This window comes from Malus sylvestris, chromosome 14 (assembly GCF_916048215.2).
Source record: "Malus sylvestris chromosome 14, drMalSylv7.2, whole genome shotgun sequence".
In the NCBI taxonomy this organism is placed as follows: domain Eukaryota; kingdom Viridiplantae; phylum Streptophyta; class Magnoliopsida; order Rosales; family Rosaceae; genus Malus; species Malus sylvestris.
This window is the reverse complement of record NC_062273.1, coordinates 5,746,463-5,771,574: the sequence shown is the minus strand read 5'-3', so window position 1 is coordinate 5,771,574 and position 25,112 is coordinate 5,746,463. Positions and strand designations below refer to the sequence as shown.

Sequence of the window (25,112 nt, the reverse complement as noted above, 5' to 3'; positions counted from 1 at the left end):
TCGTCCATTCACGAGTCGTTTGTGATGTCTGCGAAATGAAAAGCAGCAAAAATATACAACTTTGGCTAGATTTGGAGTTTTTCTGGTTAAGCGTAGAAGCAGATACGAAAGGTTGACAAGAAAATGAGTAGTATGTACTTTTCACTGGTCGAGGGATCTGTCTACCATGTTTATGCAGAATCAACCTGTTAGAAGGTTGACAATTTCTTCTACTTACACATGATCGTGGCTGAAAAAGCTATATATATACCCCAACTACATATCAAGCTTTTCAGCGTTGAATCAACCTGAAGGGGTTAGCAAGCAAGGGCAGTTTATATGCCTAGATATCGAAAAAAGGAAAGTACAAGGCGCAGGTTTTCCACAGAATCAAAGGATTAATAGAAGCGAGTTTAAATATTATAGAGAATTATGCCAAATGAACGCTAGCATAAGAAGTTCATGAGTCTATTTACAATGGAACTACAAAACTGGCCTACTAGTAGTACTAGGGGGCGTTTGTTTGCCTTCACTAAGTGGGACTGGACTAGCTGTTAGTCCAATACCGTGTTTGTTCCATGCTGAGACTAACATTAATGAGACTAAATGGGACTAGCATGGACAAAACTATTCACTAAGAGGTCTTAGCGAGACCTCCCAATAACCATGGGACTAGCTAAGACTATCATCTCTCGTTCTCGTCATGCTCAACAACCACTCCCGATAGACTCCTCGTCATCTCCGGTCACCTAGATCATAATAAAATATTAATAATTTATATATTAAATAATATAATATTAGAATTTGTTATTATCCAGCTTCTTAGTCCAACACTGCACCAAACGCTTCACTAAGTTAGTCTAGCTTAGTCTAGTCTAAGCTAGTCCAGCTTAGTCCTTGAAGCTAGTCCAGTCCGAGATAATCCGGCGCAACAAACGTCCCCCTAGTGTACAATGATTTGCCATGCAAATTGAAAGCCTAAGATCCTTCGGTTAAGGGAGGATCTTTATATGAAAATCTAAAACAAATAAATCAAGCAGATAGCTGCGGAAGTTCCATAATCACACCTCATCAAAGTCAAAGGACAAAGGTTACGGCAAAGGTGAATACTTCCCAGAGTCTGAACTGGGAAAGGCATTTAAGAGGAGGAAAGGGTAATAAAATAAAAGTCAAAGAGCACATACAGGATAACGTTTGGTGAACTGAAGAAGATGCTTCAGTTCAGTCTTCTTCTGGCGGCACGAGAATCTCCACTGTCCATGTCCGAAACCCTTGACGAATCACTTCTTCCTTTGGAAGATGAAGTTGAAAGGGAAACCATGAAATCGATTTCCACAGCTGTGTCCAGTTGGCTTTCTGAATTTATAACAGCAGTAATACTTGAGAAAGAATCTCTATCATCAACTGGTGCAGGCTGCTGTTGTTCTTGATTTCTATTACGGTTACGATAATATGCCTCAACTAACCTTTCAGCAGAACTCAATGCAGACGAGAGAGAAGATAGTGTTGCTCTGTGCGATTGTATCCTTCTAAGTAGTAAGGACTGAAGTTGGCGGTTTTCCCTTGTTTCAACACCGGTCACGTTACTTTGCGTTAAATCCACAACATCATCTGCAAGTACCACTGGATTTTGCTCTCTGCGCAGTCCTCGAGATGTCAGAATCCTATTTAACAAATTAGTTCTTTCTGCTGCTTCCCGGGTATTCTCAGGCTCTGATGGATGAATAACATCCCGAGTCAAATCAAAATTTACAGGGTTCATTTGACATCAAGCCAGCATCAGGACCAGGACCCAGCTTCACGTCAAGGTTCATTGCATCAGACGTCTCCTCACCCAACACAACCAAAAGGCTTATTATATCACAAATTTAACAAACCCAGATCAGAAACCCTAGCTTCACCACAAAACTGAAGAGACCCATATCACAGAACCACAAAAATCACCCAAATTGAACAAGATTGGGCGCACAAAAAATAACGAACAAATCCGTATGAAAACCCACAAAATTGAAGAAACCGAGATGAGAAAGAACCCTAATTGGAGAAAAACCAAATCGGAAACTTCATCCACAACACAGAAATCAGCAAGTCAAGCTAAAATTGGGCCATCAAGCTGGCGACCTGGAGACATTTTTCCATGGTATAAGTTTCTAGATGGAAATCCAGGGTTTCTAAAGCCGAGAAAACAAAAAACTAAAGAAAATTAAACACCTGTCATGGTGAAACGGTGTCGTTGATAATCAGCTAGAGCTGGAGTGAGCTCGAGAGTGAGTTGGATCCCGCCTGAGTTGAGTCTGCCCCGAGTCGACTGGTCATGAAGGGCCCTCTTTCTCTAATCAGCGATCTAGTACGGGCAATGAATTTAGGACGGGGCACTGGGGCAGGAGGGAGAGAGAGAGAGAGAGAGAGAGAGAGAGAGAGAGAAGAGACAATCCTTTGCGTTGGCGTTTACAAGTGAAGGCTTTGTTTTGGAGGTGGTGATTGTGATGAACGGCTGTGATGGAATTTGTGGACCAGCTTGTACTGCAAATCAAGTGGCTCAAATTGAGTTTCCGTTAGGCTTTGGTTGGGTACTTGTAGAAGTAGAAAGTGATTTCCAAATGGAACTTTTATGTTGTTTCAATTGGTTTTGGACTGGATTATGACATGACATAATTCATAAGAGAGAGTAAGTTGGGTTGACATGCGGCCCATCATGAGTCGAGCACATCCGCGGTCTATTATGGACATCCCATCTAAATTAATACATAATTAAATATTAATAACTGATTTTTTATGTACAAACATACATTTTAGAGGGAAAGGGATCATCTCTGAATCCCTACCTCCTAATCCTCATGACCCACCAATCCGGACCCTTGAAATTTGATCTAACGGTTAAGGTTATTATAACTTTTAATGGAGCCCCTTATTTTTAGCCGTTGGAACAAATTTCAAGGGTCCGAATTTGTGGATCATGAGGATTAGGAGGAAGGGAAATGGAGAGGATCCCCTTCCATTTTGGAGGGAATAAGACTTGACATTTTCCATAGAGTGCTATTATGCATGCTCACCTTTTCTATTTTCCCACCTTCTTTATATTGATTTGTCCTCTTTATGTTTTAGTTATAAAGTGGGTGAACATAGTATGCTAATAGCACTTTTTGTGATATTTAGCTTATACTTAGGTTCAAATAACTTCTTTTAACAATTTAAAATAACTAAAGTTGGGTGGCAGAAGTTGGCTTGTTTAGTGGCCCAGCCCTTTATGTGTCAAGGTCGCAGTTTGGAATGGCCTAAATGTTTTATCTAAATGGGAAGAGTTGGCCTTGCCCATTTATTAAGTGGGCCAACCCAACTACATCACGGGCCAAGCTAATTCGCTTAACACCTCTAGCTTGATATGTTTTAATTAATTTACACCCATATTACTAGGTTTTCAGTTTTTGTAAAGCACAATTTGCGAACTATATTGCTTAAGACCCATTTAGAAAAGCTTCTTTAGAAAGCATTTAAAGTGTTTCTTGAAAATGTACTTAAAACGCTTCTTGGAAAAACACTTAAAGGTGTTTATTCAAGAAGCACTTGTTGCAAAGACCAGAAAGTCAGTAGAAGAAACACTTGGACACGAATTCTTTAGAGCAGTTTTGATGTTGTCACCAACATCAAACCCTCGAGCCAAGTTGGTGTTGGGAGCTGCATCTTCCTTTCTTTGCAGTATGCTTCCATTCTTGTCTAGCAAGCTTGAAGCATCACATCCCTTCCCTGAAAAAGAAAATCATAGCACAATAAAAAAATATGAGGCTTCAATAAAAATTTATAAAGTATAACTTTAAGAAAGATTAGTAAGAGGCTTACATCGACAACAGTAATGAAAATGTAGACGGACAAGGCTTGCACCGATCCTGGGATCGGAAAGGAAAGCTTGCATAACGACATTGCACACAATGCCAGTAATATTCGGGCAAGTGGTGGAGTAAAAGGGTATATTGGAAGTGATGTAGACGTGAGTTGCCGCTATCACTTTTGGACATTGGAAGTGATGTAGACGTGATGTATTGCTTCTTCAACACACAATCACATGTGTGAGTTGTAGCTGTCACTTTTCCTTTGTCCCTTAATTTGCTATTTAATTCATGGTCTTGTGTTTTATTGAAACTTGTAAGTAGGGTTAGTTGGATTATTTTTTGGTTCTTTATATGACCTAATATCAGGCTTTGTCTATAGGCCCTTAAGCCACTCTCAAGCTCTATATAAGAGCTTCTCCCTTGTACTTGTTTTCTCATGATGAATTATACAAATAGTTGAAATTAAAAAGTTCAATATGGTATCAGAGTAGGAACCATAGGGTCCTGTCTCTGTTGTTTTTTTCTTTAGTTCATTTTTCCTTCTGTTCATTATTTGTTGAGATGGCAGAAGGCAATCCATTCGGTTCTGAGAATACAAGTTCCTCAACCTCAACAACAACCAACATGATACACGGTGAGATCAATCCAAACCAACGATTGTGCTTAGTATTGTTGAATGTGTTCAATTATTTGCCTTGGTCACGAGCCGTCTCTCTTGCCTTAGGAGGAAGATCGAAGCTAGGGTACGTAAATGGAACCATCAAGCCTCCAGAATCCACCTCACTCTCTTTTGATGCATGGCACTCAAATGATCAGCTCGTAATGTCTTGGATTCTTAACTCGATGGAGCCCAAGTTGTCGGAGCTCTTTAGCTATTCAGGATCTTCACACCTACTATGGGAATCTGTTAAGGTAATGTATGGCAGCCAAAACAATGCTGCTCGTGTATTTAAACTGAAGAAGAGTCTTGCTGGCCTAAAGCAAGGTGACCAATCCTTCGTTCAGCACCTTGGAAGCATGAAATCTATGTGGAATGAGCTTGATCTATACCGTCCACACACAACCGAATCCGCTGTGCTCTTGAAGAGGGCTGATGAAGATAAAGTGTTTCAACTGTTAGCAAGCTTGGGAGCTGAGTATGAAGATCTTCATAGTCATTTGCTAATGACCCAAAAATTACCATCATTCATCAGCGTGTGTCATGCAGTTCAAAGGGAAGAAACTCGAAGAAAGGTAATGCATATTGAGCCCAAGTTTAGCTCTGAGGCTAAGGTTTTCACTAGCAACCACAAAATTTCTGGTGAAAGATTTTTTAATGGGAAGAAGGCTGACTGGAAGTGCACATATTGCAACATTAAAGGGCACCTACTGGAAAAATGTTGGATCTTACATCCTGAGTTAAAACCTAAGTTTGACAAGGAAGGGAAAATGATCAAAGATGGAAAAGGGTTTGCTCCAAAAACCCTTCGTGCAACTAGTTGTTCAACTGATGAGATGACAAACTTCACTTCAAATTCGATTTGCTTAATTAATGAATTTGCTGCCTTTCTCCAAAGAAAGAATGAGACCACTGAGAATGAAAAGATGATCATTGAAAACTCCACTGCCATGCTTGGAAAATTCGCTGGCTTTTGGCAGGTTCAGATACCACAATGCACGGCAATATCCCAAGTATTGTTAGTGCAATCTCCACTGCTCTCAATGCACATCTCACACATGATTTTTGGATTGTAGACTCAGGTGCCACTGATCATATAACTAATAAAACATCTTGTCTACATGAGTTTCAAAAATTAATTGATCCTACTCATGTATATGTAGCAAATGGTAAAGGGGAACTTGTTCTAGGAAAAGGAAAAATTAGGTTGATGGGTAATGATGTAGAGTCCACTGCACTTTACGTACCTTCATTTCCATTCCAGCTTTTGTCCATAGGAAAAATCATGCACACTTTGGATTGCCTTGCCATATTTTCTCCTCATAACGTTGTGTTTTAGGATCGAGTCACTCAGAAGAAGATTGGTGAAGGGTTTTTCTAAATGGTCTATACTACCTCTCAAAGAATTTCAATCTTGTTAAGGATCCCATTGCCAACCTAAGTATGCCCAGGAGTACCAACTTTGGCACCAACGTTTCGTTCATCCCTCAAAACCAGTGATGTCTAAGTTATTTCCAAATTTTTGTAAAAGCACACATGAGTGTGAGACCTGTCAAATGTCAAAATCCACTAGGCTGCCTTTGTATCCTCTCAGTCTAGAACCAATAAACTTTTTTAAGTTGTACACTCAGATATTTGGGGACCTTCTCGTGTTGAGTCATTCGATGGATACAAGTATTATGTCACTTTTATTGATGATTATTCTAAGGTTACCTGGGTGTATCTTTTAAAGTTTAAAGGTGATTTTTTTGAAGCTTTCAAAGAATTTCACAAACTAATAACCAATCAATTCGCCTCTAAATTATATACCTTAAGGTCAGAAAATGACACCGAGTATACATCCAATAACATGTCCAATTACTTGAGCAATCATGGCATCTTACATCAAACTAGTTGTGTTGGTACACCATAACAAAATGGTGTAGCCGAGCGAAAGAATAGAGATTTGTTGGAGAAAACAAGGTCCCTTATGTTTCATATGCAAGTTCCCAAGAGATTCTGGTCCCAAACACTTCTCACTGCAACCTACATCATTAACAGGCTTCCAACTCGTGTGTTGAATGCCAAGTCACCTTTCGAAGTCATGAAAGGAAGAACCGTCGATTTGACTCATCTCAGGATCTTTGGATGTACTTGTTATGTCCACATCCAAGCTACTCATCGTGATAAACTAGAACTTAGAGCTGTGAAATGTGCATTTATGGGGTACTCTAGTTCTCAAAAGGGATACAAATGTTATAACTCACACACTGGGAAACTTGTTGTCTCTAGGGATATTCGGTTTGATGAACTCACTCATTTCTTTCACAAGGATTCTGAGAATAATCTTCAGGGGGAGAGTCTAATGGACACCTTTCCACTGCTTACTCCTGGAGAAATTCATGCAAACCCCCCAAACCATATCATTAATTCCAACATTGATGAGGTGGTCAGTGAGGAAGTACCCAGTGCTCCAGCACCACAACCACAAGCTGCAACTCCACAATCAGTAGTAGCACCAAGAAGGAACCCTGCTCGAGATTGACATCCCCCGTTAAGGTTACAAGAATACGTTACGTACTCTGCAAGGTACCCTATCTCTGAAGCTATTACTTACCAAAAATTGTCGGCCTCCCATGCATTATTTCTCAACCAATTGTCAAACAATCTTGAGCCAAGAAGCTTTCAAGAAGCCGTATGTACACGTGTGTGGCAAAAGCCATTCATGAAGAGCTCAAAGCATTGGATGAAAATGAAACTTGGAGTGTGGTTGATCTTCCCAAAGGCAAGAAGGCTGTAGAGAGTAGATGGATATACAAGACAAAATTCAATTCCAATGGTACTATTGAGAGACACAAGGCTTGATTGGTAGCCCGTGGTTTCACATAAACCTACGGTATTTATTACAAGGAAACTTTTGCCCCGGTTGCCAAAATGAACATAGTGAAGGTGTTGCTATCAATGGCAGTCAATCACGAGGGGCCCTTGTTTCAAATGGATGTAAAAAAGGCTTTCCTCCATGGTGATCTTGAAGAAGAGGTGTACATAAAGCTACCTCATAGACACCTACGAGAAGGTGAACTTAACAAAGTTTGCAAGCTCTATAAGGCTATATATGGACTCAAACAATCCTATCGAGCTTGGTATTCTAAACTGAGCTCAGTTCTTGAAGTTGCATGGTTCAAAAGAAGTCATACTGATTCCTCCTTATTTGTTCGCAGTGGTGTCCTAGGCAAGCTCGTTGTGCTTATATATGTGGATGATCTTATAATTATGGGGGACAATGTGAATGAAATCAATACTCTTAAGTGCTCTATACATCAACAATTTTCCATTAAAGACTTAGGAGTCTTGAAATACTTTCTTAGCATTGAGATGGCCACTTCTTCCAGGGGGTTATTTTTAAATCAAAGAAAGGATGTAGTTGATCTTCTTGATGAAGCACACATGCTTGAGTGTAAACCTGCTCACAATCCCCTTATTAGCAAACTTCAGTTGGATGCCAAAGGTGAGCCTCTCTCCAATCATGGTGTTTATCAACGCATGGTTGGAAAACTTATTTACCTCACAATTACTCGACCTGACATTGCTTATCCAGTGAGCCTTGTCAGCCAGTTTATGCATTCTCCTACGTCGGTTCATTGGGAGATTGTCAAGAGAATACTTAGATATCTCAAAGGTTCGGTCGGTAGAGGCATACTCATGAATAAAAGTGGGTCCAATCACATCATGGCCTACACTGATGCTGATTGGGCTGGTAATGCCCTTGATCGAAAGTCCACCACATGTTTTTATACGTTTGTTGGAGGTAATTTGGTCACCTGGAAGAGTAAGAAATAAACCGTGGTTGCAAGATCCAATGCTGAAGCTAAATATAGGGCCATGGCAGTAGCAGCTTGTGAACTCATATGGTTGAAGAGTCTTCTATTTGATCTTGGCTTCACCAGCAAGAAACTAATGTTGTTGCTTTGTGACAACCAGGCCGCAATGCATATTGCTTCTAATCCGGTATTTCATGAAAGGACGAAGCACATTGAAGTTGATTGTCATTACATTTGTACATAAGTTCAATCCAATGTCATCAACACTGTGTACACTAGAAACCATGATCAACTTACTGATCTTTTCACGAAAGCTCTAGACTTTACATAATTTCAACGGTTGTTGTGCAAGCTTGGATCAATTAACCCTCTTGATCTAGCTTGAGGGGGAGTATTGGAAGTGATGTAGATGTGAGTTGCAGCTGTCACTTTTGGACATTGGAAGTGATGTAGACGTGATGTATTGCTTCTTCAACACACAATCACATGTGTGAGTTGCAGCTGTCACTTTTCCTTTGTCTCTTAATTTGCTCCTTAATTCATGGTCTTGTGTTTTATTGAAACTTGTAAGCAGGGTTAGCAGGATTATTTTTTGGTTCTTTATATGACCTAATATGAGGCTTTGTCTATAGGCCTTTAAGCCACTCTCAAGCTCTATATAAGATCTTCTCCCTTGTACTTGTTTTCTCATGATGAATTATAAAAATAGTTGAAACTAAAAAGTTCAATAGGGAATGTACTCATATGGTTATTGAGGTGATTAATCATGTCTTTATAGTTAGTAAGAGAGTCACTTTGCTTAGGTTTGTGAGAGCACAATGATTCAGTCCGATTTGGCTCATTTACAGTTTAATGGTACAACATTTTCTATTTTTAATATGTACCTGTATGGTTTTTTGTCATAACATGTACCCATATGCAATATATTAGTTTGGGTACATTTATATATGCACTTATAATTTTTCTAAACCCTATTTAATAAATGTACCCATAGTGTACATATACAAATGTACCCAAATTGATATATTGGCACCTGGGTATATGTTATGACAAAAAAGCATATGGGTACATAAGAGAAACATAAAATGTTGTACTTAGAAATCCCCATGTGGTATACTTTGTGGATATGGCAGGATTTAGGAAGTGTGTTGGCGTAGTATATTTGAAATGTTTGTGTAACGTGAGGGCTACTAGGGGACCGTTAATCCCGTTGTCATGGGGAGTTGTGACTTCAAATTAGTACCCTGTCTAGTTCCGAGATGTTCTAAACTAAACCGTGTTCCATTTAAATTCCACTCTGTTTCTTTAAGTTTGTTCTAAACCGTGTTCCGTTTGAATTCTGTTAAGTTGGTCTACAATCCCTTTTTCCATTTGGTTTCGTTGAGTTGGTCCGGAACCGTATTCCATTTGGGCTCCGTTAAATTAGTCCAAAACACTCTTTCATCTAGATTTCGTTAAGTTGGTTCAGAATCCGGTTCCCTAGTCGGTTTTGTTGAGTGGTCCAGAACCCTATCTTTGATGGATTCCGTTAAGTTGGTTCAAAATTCCATCTTCTTACTCGGTCTATTGAGTTGGTCAAGAACCGTGCTTCATTTGGATTTTGTTGAGTTAGTCCAGAATCTGCCTTCTTACTTCGCTCCATTGAGTTGGTTAAGAATTGTGCTTAGTATAGATTCTGTTGAGATGGTTTAGAATCCTTATTCCTACTAGGTTTCGTTGAGTTGGTCTGGAATCCCTTTTCTTACTCGGTTTCACTGAGTTGGTATGGAACCGTGCTTTGTCTGGATTCTATTCAGTTGGTCTAGAATCCTTCTTCCTACTCGGTTTCAGTTTCGTTGAGTTGGTCTAGAATAGTTATTTGTTTGGATTTCGTTAAGTTGGTCTGAAATCCCTCTACCTACTCGTTTCCGTTAAGTTAATCTCAAACCGTCTTTCGTCAGGATCCTGTTGAGTTTGTCCGGAATTCATCTTCTTACTCAATTACGTTAAGTTGGTCCGGAACCATTATTCATCTGGATTTCGTTGATTCAGTCTGGAATCCCTCTTCTTACTCTGTTTCGTTGAGTTGGTTCAGAATCTTTGGATTACGTTGAGTTGGTCCAGAATCCCTCTTCTCATTTGGTTTCGTTAAGTTGGTATGGAATCGTGCTTGGTCTGAATTGCGTTGAGTTGGTCTGAAATTCCTCTTCTTGCTTGGTTTCTAGAGTTGATCCAGAATTGTGCTTTGTCTGGATTATGTGGAGTTTGTCTAGAACCATCCTCCATTTCGATTTAGTTGGTTGGTTGGGAATCTCACTTCCTATTTGATTACATTAGACTTCATTGAGTTAGTCCGAAATCACACTTCTTATTCAATTCTTTTGAGTTCGTCTGGAACTCTAGATCATTGTGCATATAAGTTGCTCAAGTTTACGCTTGTGTTTGTAACTTAGGGATTACAATGCTATTGCTTGGATTTCATGTAGGTAAATACAGCAAACCTTACAGAGGTTGGCTTTATTAAAACTAGTAGGGTAACTTTTGGTCTTGTTGGTTGATTAACGTAGTTAAACGTTAATATTGTGCATATTTGATTCATGGAATTGATTATTTATTGAGATTGTGAAATTGTTTTTGGAAAACACTGTTACACATGTGAATGACAAATGACAATCATGGTTGTTATATGGTTCGTTAAGTAGTCTAGAATCTAGTGAATCATACTAATAGAGTTCCAATGAGTGATTCTAGAACTCTATGTTTTTATGTTAGAAGTATTATGAGAAATGTCGATGTTTATAAAAGGAAAAGTCTAACACCTAGGTTAGATGCAGCCATGAAATAAAAGGAAAAGTTTTTATGTTATAGAACAGTTGGGTTGTTTTTTGTCATGTCTCGAAAGCAAGGCATGATAATTGAATAGGTACATACATCACATGTTGATCCTGGAAGTAACTCGGAATCAGGACATGATGCATATGCTCCCTAGAATAGGAATAGAAACAAATATGATTACTAAAATCCATTATTTTATATGCCAGTTAACAATAACGTTAAAATTTTAGAAATTATGTTAGAGCATTGCATTCTTGATTCCGTCTTTCTTGAGGAATTAAAAATCCACCTCTCACAAAGAATTCAATTCCTCCAAAAAGAGGAGCTGAATATTTTTTCTTTTAAAGCCCCACTTTTGTTTCGATTCATACGTAGTAAGTAAACATAAGAATACTGATCGAAATCTAACTCCAATTTTGATTTTGATTACAAATATTTAAATATGCCACAAAAGTAATGGGATCATATACTCGAACGGAGGACATTTACATTGCGATGAACATTTGGATAAAACTTAGTGTTCATAGTGTACACGACTCACTCCAATTAAATTTATGTGAACGATTATGCTTAACATTTCCAATCTACAAACAAACATACATTAACATTAACTTTTTTGCCAGCAGTTAAGTAATAAAAATCTCCCCCCGTAGTGTAATCGATGCATGTTTGCCACTTTCACTGCCGGATGATGCTTAATAATTCTCCACAATTAGAGCGACGTAGGGTATATGGTGGGTGCATTCCTACAAATTTCAGAACTAGGGATACATTTTGCACACGAAGTAATTAATCTCCCGAGTCACTGATACAAGAGTAATGCATGCATGCAATTAATCAAAATTCTAGAGTTAGGAAAAATAAAGATACTTCATCTTAACCAGGACCAACTGGTTTCTTTGGTATTATACACGTGGGTTGGTGAGAGTTGTTAATACTTTACAACTAACATATTGGATGAGATTAATTGGTCAAATTTGTTAATCAAATGATATAGTATATATGCATGTAGAATTATGAGAATAGTGTAATTATATTAGTGTCACAAGGTGCATATATATAAGTTTATGATTTGACGTACAAGTAAATCACAATCCCACGTGGATTACAAAATCTAGCCCTATATAATTCTATCTGGATTCTTCTACACTAGCATTCCCTTACAAACTTTTTAGCCTTGATGTAACGACCCGTCTCCAAATTTTACAGTTTTATAAATTTTAAAGGACAAATTTATGAAAATGCCCTTCGAGGTAAAACGTTGACTTTTGTTGACCACCTTGTCGTGTCATGTAAGACTCGTTTCCTTGGCATATCCTCGTAGTACTCGTCATCGCGAATGCGTGAGTGCAAGTGGAATCAAGTTTGGAGTTACGATGAATGTTTTAAGGAATTTGAAACGTAAGGGTATTTTGGTAATTTTACCAAGTAAAGATATTTCACTTTGAACCACTCACAGATTGACACGTGGCAGTTTCCCTTCACTTTTTGGGGTGTTCTTTTGGCCCATGTATTCCCCCCTCCCATGACATCTCTGTCTCTCTCTAGAATTCTCTCCCCTTCTCTATTTCCCTCAGCTCCCTCTCATCTCTCCCTCATCTCTCTATTATTTTCTCATCACTTTCCCGTGCCTTACCTCTGCATCAACAGTGGTGACACCCAATCACCACACCTTTCTCCGACGAGTCACTCCATGAATCACCACCATTACATTGTATTTAGGCTTGAATCAAGGACATGAATGCGTGACGAAAATCAACTCGAGGACTCTCGACCTTTGCAACAAACACTGAGTTTTTCCCAATAGCCTCCACTGGTCGTAGGCTAGGTAAACTTTGGGGTTCATCTCCTCTTTTCCTTCCGATGTTTAGTTCGATTCCTAAGTCGGCGTGTTCATTTTGGTGAGCTCGGGATGCAGAAACCATTAGGACTGCTTTCCCAGTTTCAGGCGAGGGACCATGGCTTCCGGGGCCACCGCCTAGTGGCGGTGAGTGCGGCGGCGCGTGGGGGAACCCGAGGTCCCTCCTTACGTTTTTTGACGTGTCGAATTTGTGAGACCCCGTATTTTAAAATAAATATTTATTTAGAGTTTTAGATGCCAATGTTATTGGTAATTAAATGGTGCAACATGGAACCTGGAGGTGGCAAGGGTGGATATATTTAAGTGCTTAGTCACTTATATTTCTTACACGTGTGATTATAGGTTTGATGAATAAGCAGCATAGGTTGCTTAGTCTTCATTAAAAAGTGGCTGCGTGGAAAGATTTTAGGACACCAGTTTATCCTTGCCTTTGAGACCCCAAAAACCATCCAATTCCAACCAAGTTGTTGCCAGCTTCCCTAACCTATAAATAGAAGGCCATGCTCCATTGTTTTCGCATATCAAGGAAACATGCAGAGCATGCATCGAAGGTTCAATGTAGAGAGAAGCAAGAGAGTTTAGGGTTAGAGAGTTTGAGGTTTGTAGAGATGTTAGTTGGGTTGTCTTGCCAAAGCTTGGATTATCAAGGTGAGTGGTTTATGTAATGTGTTTCAAAGTATTCTTATTTTCTGATAAATGAAAACCATGAATTATAGTGGGTTTTATCTATTTATAAATCTCTATCTATTTTAAGTCAAGCATGTTGGATTTGTTGAAATGCTTTTGGAATTATTAATATGGTGATATGTGGATTATTTGGATATGTTCATGGAGTATGAGAACTTTAGTGTTGCATTAATCCAAGGGATAAATGTAAACTGCACACGGGGACATTAGGGCAAAAAGGCCAGTAGAGGTCACGTGGTGAGTTACAATTTATGAAGGATGTAATGAACACGTAAAAGGATGATGTGATATGAAATTACGTGGTTAAACCTTTGATATTATTATTGTATTTTCTAGTGTGTGTAAACATGCATTGCTTGATTGACATATTACATATTCTACTCATTGAGCGATGGTGGTTGTTGCTCACCCCTCACCTATTATTTTACAGATGTTATTTGGCAAGACATGTGTTAAAAGAGCTGAGGTTGTGATTGAGGAGAAGTTTAAGGATTTTAATTTATTACTTTTGTACACCCTGTGAGGAATTTGGAGTTATATTTAAAAAGTGGAGTTTATTTTTCCAACCCGTGTCAATTTCCTTTTATTTATTTTACTTTTACTCGTGCGCTGGGTGCGGGGTTAATTTTTTTTCCAACCCCGGATTCGGGACGTGACAGAATTCGTCACCCGTTTTCCAAAATTCTGACGTTTTAGTATAGTTTTTTAAATGGCCTCTATATGTGTTTAGGTGCTTCGGTGGGAGGTGGCACCCTCCTCGCTAGTTCAAGCAGCTCTCGGGCAATAAAATATTTGTGAGTGGACCCCTTCTTAACTTATATGTTTTTATAAACATTACCCTAGCATGCATCTCATGTTTCATGATTTAAGTATGTTTTATAATATGCTTTATGGATTTCTATAATTTAGGGTTTACAAAATATTAATAATTTATAGAGATTACGTTTTACGAATGGATACAAATTATTGGATTTGCATACATGGATTTCTATGGATTTCGAATACTATTTATATTACGAAATTGCGAATATGATTTATTTTATGGATTCATGAATATGATTTATCATGGATTTATGAGATGTGACTTTGAGCTTTTGAACTCCGGTATTTTAATACGAGTTTTGAGATATGTTTTTGGTACTTATCTAGTGGGTTATCATATGGCACATACACACAACACGGGTATGACGTCTATCGCCATATGACAAAATTGATGATGTTTATGATATACCCCCAGCTTAACTGCCGAAAGCAGTGTCGGACAGCTTCACTAGCCACGGTTAGTGTTGATGTGTATGTTATGCTATTTTATACAGCTTCACCTTCGGGTGATGGACAGGTTATTCAGCTTCACCTTCGGGTGATGGATATGTTATTTAGCTTCACCTTCAGGTGATGGACATGTATTACATTTGGGCGACTATGATACCCCTAGTGAGTACCTCACTGACGTGATTTCTAGATGTTTTACAAAATTGCCTTCGGGCAATGATATTTCTATAATTGAGCACTAGATTTTACGCACTTGCTTATTAAATGGTTTTTCATGGCATGCTAGGGTTTTCAGAAAATCTATTATGTAGTATTATATGTGTTTTCAAAACAGGGGCTTATTATGTTCAGAAATAAAATGTTTTCTTCTTATTAGTATTATTATAAAAGTTTGTCCACTCACCTTTTGGTTTTTGTGCCACCTCAGGAGTTAGAATCGAGGCATTTGTTCCCAGTGTCATGACTCTACAACATAGGTATCCTCGAGTCTTCTTAGTATAGGTATCATTTCCTTGTTCGTATCTTTTCTTACTAATTCTTCCATATTATTCTTAGTCGTTGTATGCTCTGAACATGTTCGTACAATGGCATATTTCGTTCTAATTGCATATTCTTTATTTGTTTGCATATTTAAAATGGCTTCGTCACCCTTGGGTGTCGACCAACACGTGCCTACCCTGGTATATGGGGATATTGGGATTGGGGCGTGTTAGTTTGGTATCAGAGCATGGTTTGTTCAGAGCATACCTAGGATCTTCTCTTACTCTAGTAGTGTGTTAGCCTTGATATCATTTGGATGTCATGGCTTCTGTTTACTGATGTCCTTCGGCACAGTTGTGCAATCCTCATTCAGCCTGAATAGTCACATCCTATTTGAAGTATAAGAAATTCGTGTCGGGATTGTGCCTCAAGTTTGCCGTAATTATTTGATGAATGACTTTCAATATCGGATCGCTATTCTGCAACATATGTTCCTTAGGAATGGTGGGCAGAGTCATATCTGTTGGGAAATCGCTTATGACATCCAAAGTCGTGTTGGAGAAAGTTAAGGAAACACCAGTTGTAGGCGGAGTTAGTAGGTATCTGTAGGGTAGACCGAATCAACTTCCTCGGGCTTGTTGTTTCCACTAAGGAAATCCGTGTGGACCCTTAGAAAAATTTATCGATGATGATCTTATTGATAATTTCCTTGTCCATTTCAACCTTGAGGTCAGTTCCGTAAACATCAACAGCCAGCCTTATATCAAATCCTCAAATTTTGACCTTGCTTAGATTACAAACCTTTCTTGGGAGACGTGAGTGTAGCAAACGGTGTCCTTACCCATATCTAAAAAGGTTACAATTGTAGAAAAATAAAAAATCCTCTCGAGTGTCGTGAATTACGAAATACTATTGTTCTTGTTGATTTCAATCGACAGTTGCCAACGATTCTTTGACCATAGTCCTATTCTCATTTCCCTTAGCTAGGAAAAATTCAATTCTGTTAAGATGTTGAGTGTGAACGAAATAATGATGAAACTTTTTTTTGGCAACAAAAAATTTAGGAAGAGATTGACGACTCTCATAACTAGTGCCAGAGTAATACCAAATAAGATGAACTTTATTTCTCCTATATCTCTTAGTTTTTCAAAAGTTAAAGATAACTTATATTATTCGACTGTAAAAATATAAATTGATATGCTTGCGTAAGGACAAGCTAGGATTGTTGACCATGGGACAATGCCGCAAGGGGGAGGGGATGGCTTAAAACACACTCTCCGTGTGTTCAATCATGGCCTTTGCCTTCTCCAATCATCTTGCTCCCATTCTCTTTTCTCACACTTTCCAGGCTTCATATGTCCAACATCATATCCCAAACAGAATCGTCGTCGTCATCATCAAACCAAGCAAGTAGCAACAATACTATTTACCTGTGTCAATGGGACCTGCGGTCCCACATATGTTATTAATCTGCAGAGTGACAGAGTCAGATTTGGAGAATCCAATAGATTGATTGGTATATCTTTAGTGTTACTAATCATTTAACGGGAATAAATCAATAGACTGTGATTACAAAAACAAGAAGAAAAAAAAAAACCCTATACCTAGTAAAGAAATATAAACTCGTCAATCTAACAGTACTCATGTTTCCATTAATATGAGAATTCGCACTTTAGATGAACTACGGTTTTGAAACTAAACTGTAAGTAATTTAAGACTCAAAGACTTGACAAATATAAAGAGTTGTGCTAGCATCAGTCTTGACTAAAATTTAGAAAATATGAGAAGTGAAGATTGATTGGATTTTGTTTTTGTTGTGCAGGATTTTTGGATTGCCCTACAATTCGCTGCTACTAGTCTACTATTATTGTGGTTATCAGTGTCTGTGTGTCCCAGCATATGATAAACACGGTCTATCATGGGCATCAAAAGTCAAGATTGCGATGCCATAGACATAAGGTAGCTGAAGCCAGAACTACTATATCTGCATAGCTCGCCATGAGTCATGGGTAAAGATGCAGTTCCAACCAAGGGATAGGTGATTAGAAACCGTGTGTTTCTACACTTTCTATGGCATATCAAACAGAACCTAGCTAATTAATTTTCTGCATAATTTGTAAAATAATAACGAGCAATGCTTACAATAATTAGATTAAAGCCATAATTAACCTAGATATATAAGGTCTCGTTTCGTTTTGTGTCTTGTATATTAAATTAGATAATTTATTAAATTTTGTCTCTACATTCAGTTTTGGTAGGATGGAAGAATAAGTTTTCTTCTATCTTCAAACTAGACAAGATTCAGACATTGATATTTGTTGATGCACAAAACCGGAGGTCTTGGAACAACGTAAATCCGACCGTGAATCTGCAAGAAAATAAATAATACAAGATGTATCGTGGTTCACCCCAAGATTTGGGCTACATCCACACTGATTATTGTATTTCTCTGAGAAGTGAGGGGAGTGAGTGTGAGAGCCTCTGTAATGAGAGTGAGGCTTTGAGAGGGGGTGAGAGGGCCTAGGAATTGACCTTATCTAATTGTGAGGGTAAGGAGTCATTTTATAGAATAAGGGCTTTTCACTTATTACATATTTGCCCATTCCTTTATTACATAATGACATTTAAGTCTCTTGAGTATTTATATGAGATCTAAATACGGAAGCCCTAAGTATGGTATAAACAATATTCATTTCCTGCTTTGGTCCAGTACAATATTACTAGGCACCAAACAAGTCCTAATGCCGATGGATTTTGAAACTATCATATACATGTTAGGCAATCCGAGTGGCTAAATTAGATGGAACTAGTGTTTGGTTAAAATCGTTTGGAAGTGTTTTTAGAATGATTGAAAGCATTTTCGGTTAAAGTGTGTTTGGGATCCAAATGTTTTTCAGAATTCACTTGCATTTTTATTAGGGATCGGTTATAGATTATGTTAATAAAAAATACTTTCAATCATTTTAAAAGTATTTATAATCAGTTGAAAAAAGTAGCAGCAAATCGCATACAACGCTTTGGATTTGAAATCTCCTGCTGTCGATATGCAACGATATGGAGTTTGGACCAAACAATTGACGTGGAAATAAAAAAGTCCCAACTTTCTTGTAAGGTAACTTTCGGTTCTTCCTTTCCAAGAACTGTCCAAGTGTCTGGCTTGCTTGGTTTAATAATTTTAGCCCGAATTTCTTTGGTGGAACAAATTTGTGGATCAAAACGTAGGATCGGTCTCTGAACTTTCATTCTAGATTAGATTTGATCATTGAACTCATTCTAGATTAAGTTTGATCGCTGAACCAAAAGGTCCTTGAATTTAACAAAAAAAATCCACTATTGGTTACTTTGTAGATTTTTCGTCAATTTGATTACGTAACAGAACATAGAACCCCAACAAGTCTCCGAACTTTTACCCTAATTTAGACTTGATCCTTGAACATTCACCGCAAGATTAGAATTTGTATCCATGGTATCGCTTGAAATTTTGTCTTTTGCATGTTTACTTCATAGATCACAAGACTAAGAGTTTTTGCTGTTGCAAATCCTGTATACTTGTGCTCAAAAGATATTTTTCTTCTTTGACGCTCGTATACTACAACGACGACAAAACCTTATCCCATTAAGTAGTGACCGCTATATAAACCTAGAAAACCATGGCTCATGTGACGAAGATAAAAGCAGCAGGATTACAATAAAAAAAGAATTTTGTACAATACACCGGTGTCTAAACAGCTAGAATGAGGTTCATAATCTAGTCATGCAAATCGAGTCGGCTAATGTTTCGATGAATCCCATACGCCTGCGCATTGTAGAATTTTCGTACAATAAGACATGAATATGGAAGAGATTTTTTAAGACAGCACAATGGTTTTTGCACCCATTTTAACCTTGGCTGATGCGGAGTCGCAAGTTCTGCTCGAATACCATCCTGCTGTTTAATCATCATCTTACGCTGAACTTGGAGGGCTAGGATTTGAGAAAGTGGAAAAGGAACGAAGATGTAGGAGAAGAGTACAGAAGAGAGGGAGGAGGTCCAGATTAACCTGAAATAGTAGTGTAAACTGTTTTTGGGTACAGAAGAGTACAGAAGAGAGGCTAGGATTTAATCATCATTCTATTAACTGTCTCTGTGAAATGAAGCAGGTCAGTCGATTCGTCGATAGAATTCGTATGTTCATCTATTCATGAGTCGTTTGTGATGTCTGCGACATGAAAAGAAGCAAAAATATAAAACTTTGGCTAGATTTGGAGTTTTTCTGGTTAAGCATAGAAGCAGATACGAAAGGTTGACAAGAAAATGAGTAGTATGTACGTTTCACTGGTCGAGGGATCTGTCTACCATGTTTATGCAGAATCAACCTGCTAGAAGGTTAACAATTTCTTCTACTTGCACATGATCATGGCTGAAAAAGCATACATATACGCCAACTATATATCAAGCTTTTGAGCGTTGAATTGAACTGACAGGATTAGCAAGCAAGGGCAGTTTATATGCCTAGATATCGAAAAAAGGAAAGTACAAGGCATGCAGGTTTTCCACAGAATCAAAGGATTAATAGAAGCGAGTTTAAATATTATAGAGAATTATGCCAAATGAACGCTAGCGTAAGAAGTTCATGAGTCTATTTACAATGGAACTACGAAACTGGCCTACTAGTAGTACTAGTGTACAATGATTTGCCATGCAAATTGAAAGCCTAAGATCCTTCGGTTAAGGGAGGATCATTATATGAAAATCTAAAACAAATAAATCAAGCAGATAGCTGCGGAAGTTCCATAATCACACTTCATCAAAGTCAAAGGACAAAGGTTACGGCAAAGGTGAATACTTCCTAGAGTCTGAACTGGGAAAGGCATTTAAGAGGAGGAAAGGGTAATAAAATAAAAGTCAAAGAGCACATACAGGATAACGTTTGGTGAACTGAAGAAGATGCTGCAGTTCAGTCTTCTTCTGGCGGCACAAGAATCTCCACTGTCCATGTCCGAAACCCTTGACGAATCACTTCTTCCTCTGGAAGATGAAGTTGAAAGGGAAACCATGAAATCGATTTCCACAGCAGTGTCCAGTTGGCTTTCTGAATTTATAACAGCAGTAATACTTGAGAAAGAATCTCTATCAGCAACTGGTGCAGGCTACTGTGGGCTGAAGAAGATGCTTTCAGTTAAGTCTTCTTCTTCTGTGGGCACGAGAATCTCCACTGTCCATGTCCGAAACTCTTGACGAATCATTTCTTCTTCTGGAAGATGAAGTTGAAAGGGAAACCATGGAATCAATTTCCACAGCTGTGTCCAGTTGGCTCTCTGAATTTATAACAGCTGCAATACTTGAGAAAGAATCTCTATCATCAACTGGTGCAGGCTGCTGTTGTTCTTGATTTGTATTACGGTTACGATAATATGCCTCAACTAACCTTTCAGCAGAACTCAATGCAGACGAGAGAGAAGATAGTGTTGCTCTGTGCGATTGTGTCCTTCTAAGTAGTAAGGACTGAAGTTGGCGGTTTTCCCTTGTTTCAACAGCGGTCACGTTGCTTTGCGTTAAATCCACAACATCATCTGCAAGTACCACTGGATTTTGCTCTCTGCGCAGTCCTCGAGATGTCAGAATCCTATTTAACAAATTAGTTCTTTCTGCTGCTTCCCGGGTATTCTCAGGCTCTGATGGATGAATAACATCCCGAGTCAAATCAAATCTATTACCAAGACGGCGAATCATCTCCTCTACCGGAAAACTCAATGCACTCCTCTGAATGGTTTGTCTAAAACTTTCAACCCGACGTGCATGAGGCCTAAGAGGGATCTTAAGATTTGAGTCGTCATCTTGCTCACGCACGTTGTTTCCACGACCATAGATTGGGGTGACATTCTTCATTGTTACCTCTCCCTTACAAACAGGGCATTCCTTTGCATCTTGCACATGCAACCAACGGTAAATGCATGGCCAACAAAACAAATGACCACAACAAGTCACAACAGGGTCCCTAGCCAAGTCCAAACAAATATTACAATCGAAAAAGCTCCCATCACTGCCACCGCCCTTTTCAACATCATCCTTATTCTCAGAATTCTCATTTTCCAAAATCCCATTGTTATTATCACATGTCTTGGGTGCGTCACTTGTTCTTTCTTCTGCTGTAAGGCTACCCTCACCGGGTTGTAATGTACTTGAGTTACCAGAGTTGACCATCAATTCATTCAACTCCATGGAAATATTCCGCCTTTCAGGTAGCATGGAAATATTCCGCCTTTCAGGTAGCGTGGAAATATTCCGCCTTTCAGGTAGCGGCCATCTCCTCTGCCGGGCCCTCCTCATAGCTTCCGCAATTCTGCGGATAGGCGCTTCAGTCCAAGCATCCAAATTTACAGGTTCATTTGACATTGAGCCAGCATCGGGACCAGGACCCAGATTCAGGTCAAGGTTCATTGCATCAGACGTCTCCTCACCCATCACAACCAAAAGGCTTATTATATCACAAATTTAACAAACCCAGATCAGAAACCCTAGCTTCACCACAAAACTGATGAAACCCAAATCACAGAACCACAAAAATCATCCAAATTGAACAACATTTGGCGCACAGTTCAAAAAACCCTAATCGTAATAAAAAATCACGAACAAATCCGTATGAAAACCCACAAAATTGAAGAAACCGAGATGGGAAAGAACCCTAATTGGAGCAAACCCAAATCGGAAACTTCATCCACAACACAAAAATCAGCAAGTCAAGCTAAAATTAGGCCATCAAGTTGGCGACTTGGAGACATTTTTCCATGGTATAAGTTTCTAGATGGAAATCCAGGGTTTCAAAAGCCGAGAAAACAAAAAACTAAAGAAAATTAAACACCTGGGTCATGGTGAAACGGTGTCGTTGATGATCAGCTAGAGCTGGAGTGAGCTCGAGAGCGAGTTGGAGACCGCCTGAGCTGAGTCTGCCCCGTGTCGACTGGTCATGAAGGGCCCTCTTTCTCTAATCAGCGATCTAGTCCACAGAGAAGGATTAGATGGATGAGTACGGGCAATGAATTTAGGACGGGGCACTGGGGCAGGAGAGAGAGAGAGAGAGGGAGGGAGAGAGAGAGAGAGGAGAGACAATCCTTTGCGTTGGCTTTGCTTTGGCTTTGCTTTTACAAGTGAAGGCTCTGTTTGGGAAGTGATGATTGTGATGAACGGCTGTGATGGAATTTGTGGACCAGCTTGTACTGCAAATCAAGTGGCTCAAATTGAGTTTCCGCTAGGCTATGGTTTGGGTACTTGTAGAAGTAGAAAGTGACTTCCAAATGGAACTTTTATGTTGTTTCAACTGGTTTTGGAACAACTTAACATGTACTGGATTATGTGTTTGGACTGAAATCAAGCAATGGGCCTGTTTAAGGCCCAAAACACTAGATTTTGGACTAAAGGCTTAATGGGTATTTATTTTTCTTCCAAATAAACTATGCTTAGCCCAATTTTTAAAGGCATTTTATGACGTGGCATTGTGGTCGACAAAAAACCCCTTTCACACAAAAGGAAAGATGTTCAACCATTATTACAGAAAAAAAAGTACTTTTCAGTGGCAGGTTGTAGTTCTGAGAGGATAAAAGCTCGAGTTACCAAGTGGAAACTCATCCTATGACAGCAATCACATCAGCAACTTGGATCAGGGGAATGAACTAAGGGGGAAAGGCTTACTCCATAAGTAAGAGGATGTTCTATAAAGGCATCATTAATGAAGAAGAAAAAGACACTTAACTCAACATACAAAAATACTTCAAAGCTTTGCAAGCCTACTTTTACAAATTCCTTTTGTATTTTAAGCATCCATTTCCCTTTATATCTCTCCCACATTACTTGCAAGGGAGGAGCCAATTTTTTATTTTTCGCTAGCTGACATAAAACCATATGTTTATTTTTTTTCAATATAAAAGAACAACAATAGAATATAGACAAATCTTGAAATCATAAACCTAACCGACAACTTCAAGGACCATATAAATAATTAAAGGAAAACTAATAAAAATGGCTTGAAAACTTTGAGTTTTAATCAAAAGGACAAAAATGTGTTGTAAGTGAATAGTACAAGAAGTGACTTTTTAGAGTAAAAATGTCATTTTTGTTAAAAGTGAATAGTACCGGGAGTGTTTCATTAAAACTTCCAATAATTAATCTACTTAATAAATCAAGAATAAGTAAATAAAGTGATTAAGAACGGACCAAAGGTTACATTCATTGGAAAATCACAACGAAAAGTAGAATTGTGGAAATAGGGATTTAATTGTGAACTAAACGAAAATTCTTTTTCTTTTCTTGAGTAAGAAGTACAGAGGCTAAATCGGATAGGGTAAATGGTCTTTTTCTTTAGCATAAAAAGTATTATGTACTACCTATCCTCTACTAAATATACATGAAATAATAACCTATATTGGAATTGAGTGGCCTATATAGGCTACATGCACTAATATAATGTGAAATCCCATTCCTGGATTTCACTGTTATAATATACGTATTTGTATTATTGAGATTTTATATTATTTTTCGAGAATTTATATTAATTTATTTGAATTTAGATTTCAATTAAACTAGTTACAAAGAGTGAAGTTTGGAAAATTATTATTTACTCGTTGACCTTTCGAGGTCACAAGTAACGTTTTCGAATATATCTCGAAACCATGAACGCATAGGCGAAAGCTGTTTGCGAGTCCGGATTATTACGGTATAATTACAGACGTTTGAAATCGTCTTACTAAACTATAGGTTATAAATGAATTAAAACTCCCATCATGTGAGAATGGTAACCAATCAAAGTTAAGGACCAATTAGATTAGCTGTTGATGGACCATTCAGAAAAAAAAAAAAAAAAAGGAAGAGACGAAAGGAGGTATGAAACTTCATCTACTCTTCATAATCTTCAAGTTGATATGCTTTGTTTGTGCTTTCATATTCATTCTAGGGTTGGGTGTTTAGAACCCTAGAAATCCGGTTTTCTCCGGTGAATTTGGACGGTTTCCGGTTAGAATTTATCATCGGTCTAGTTGTGAAAAGTGTTTCCCTTGTTGAGCTTTAGCTACCAAGTAAATTTGAACTCATTTAGTTAATGTTGAAAATTTGGGGTTTCTAAACCCTCCACCTTGGCTACCACCACGTGTGGCAGTGCGTGGGACCGTCCACGAGTATTGTCTAAGTACCAAATACTTTCTAGTGACCCTGTGAACCTATGTCTAGCTCGGTTTCTCGAAATTCAATTGTTTGGTGTGGTGATCAAATTGGACTGCCACTTGTTTGTGCGATTGACGACAATCCAACCGTTGGATCATAATGAAATTTGGTATGTTATTCTAGAAGCATAATGTGGACTTTGGGAAATTATGGATCAGAAATCCGATGTGCGGATCTTCAGGATCGAATTACGTAGAGTTGTGGACCCTATTGTTAACCGAGAGTTGACTTGTGGTCAACATGTCTCGAAACATTATAAATAATAAAATTAGTATTACGGGACTAATTGAAGTCTAGTGGGCCTATATTGGTTAGATAGTGACTTGAATATATGAGATATGATTATTATCTTAATTTCTTATATTGGTATCATTTGTGAATATGAATTGGTCTTATAAATATGATTTCTATTGAAATGTGATTTTTATATATTTAGCCATAGACCTATGCTTATCAAGTATGATTTAGCTTGTGTACTGATGATGTTTGTGATATATATGTGTTTAATTATCTTTTTAATAATGTGAATGATAATTATGAT

At 38.3% G+C, this 25,112-nt stretch overlaps 1 protein-coding gene and 1 pseudogene across 1 annotated transcript; both read right to left on the bottom strand.

The window, feature by feature from the left end:
* Positions 1–377: 377 nt before the first annotated feature.
* On the bottom strand, positions 378–22,223 carry LOC126599582 (uncharacterized; annotated as a pseudogene).
* LOC126599581 (uncharacterized) lies at positions 19,928–22,369 on the bottom strand. Its single transcript, XM_050265977.1, has 2 exons — positions 22,221–22,369; positions 19,928–21,836 (listed from the first exon to the last, which is right to left on the bottom strand). Exon 2 carries the CDS (start codon positions 21,821–21,823, stop codon positions 20,534–20,536), a length of 1,290 nt encoding a protein of 429 aa, XP_050121934.1. The 5' UTR covers positions 21,824–21,836; positions 22,221–22,369; the 3' UTR covers positions 19,928–20,533.
* Positions 22,370–25,112: the final 2,743 nt, after the last annotated feature.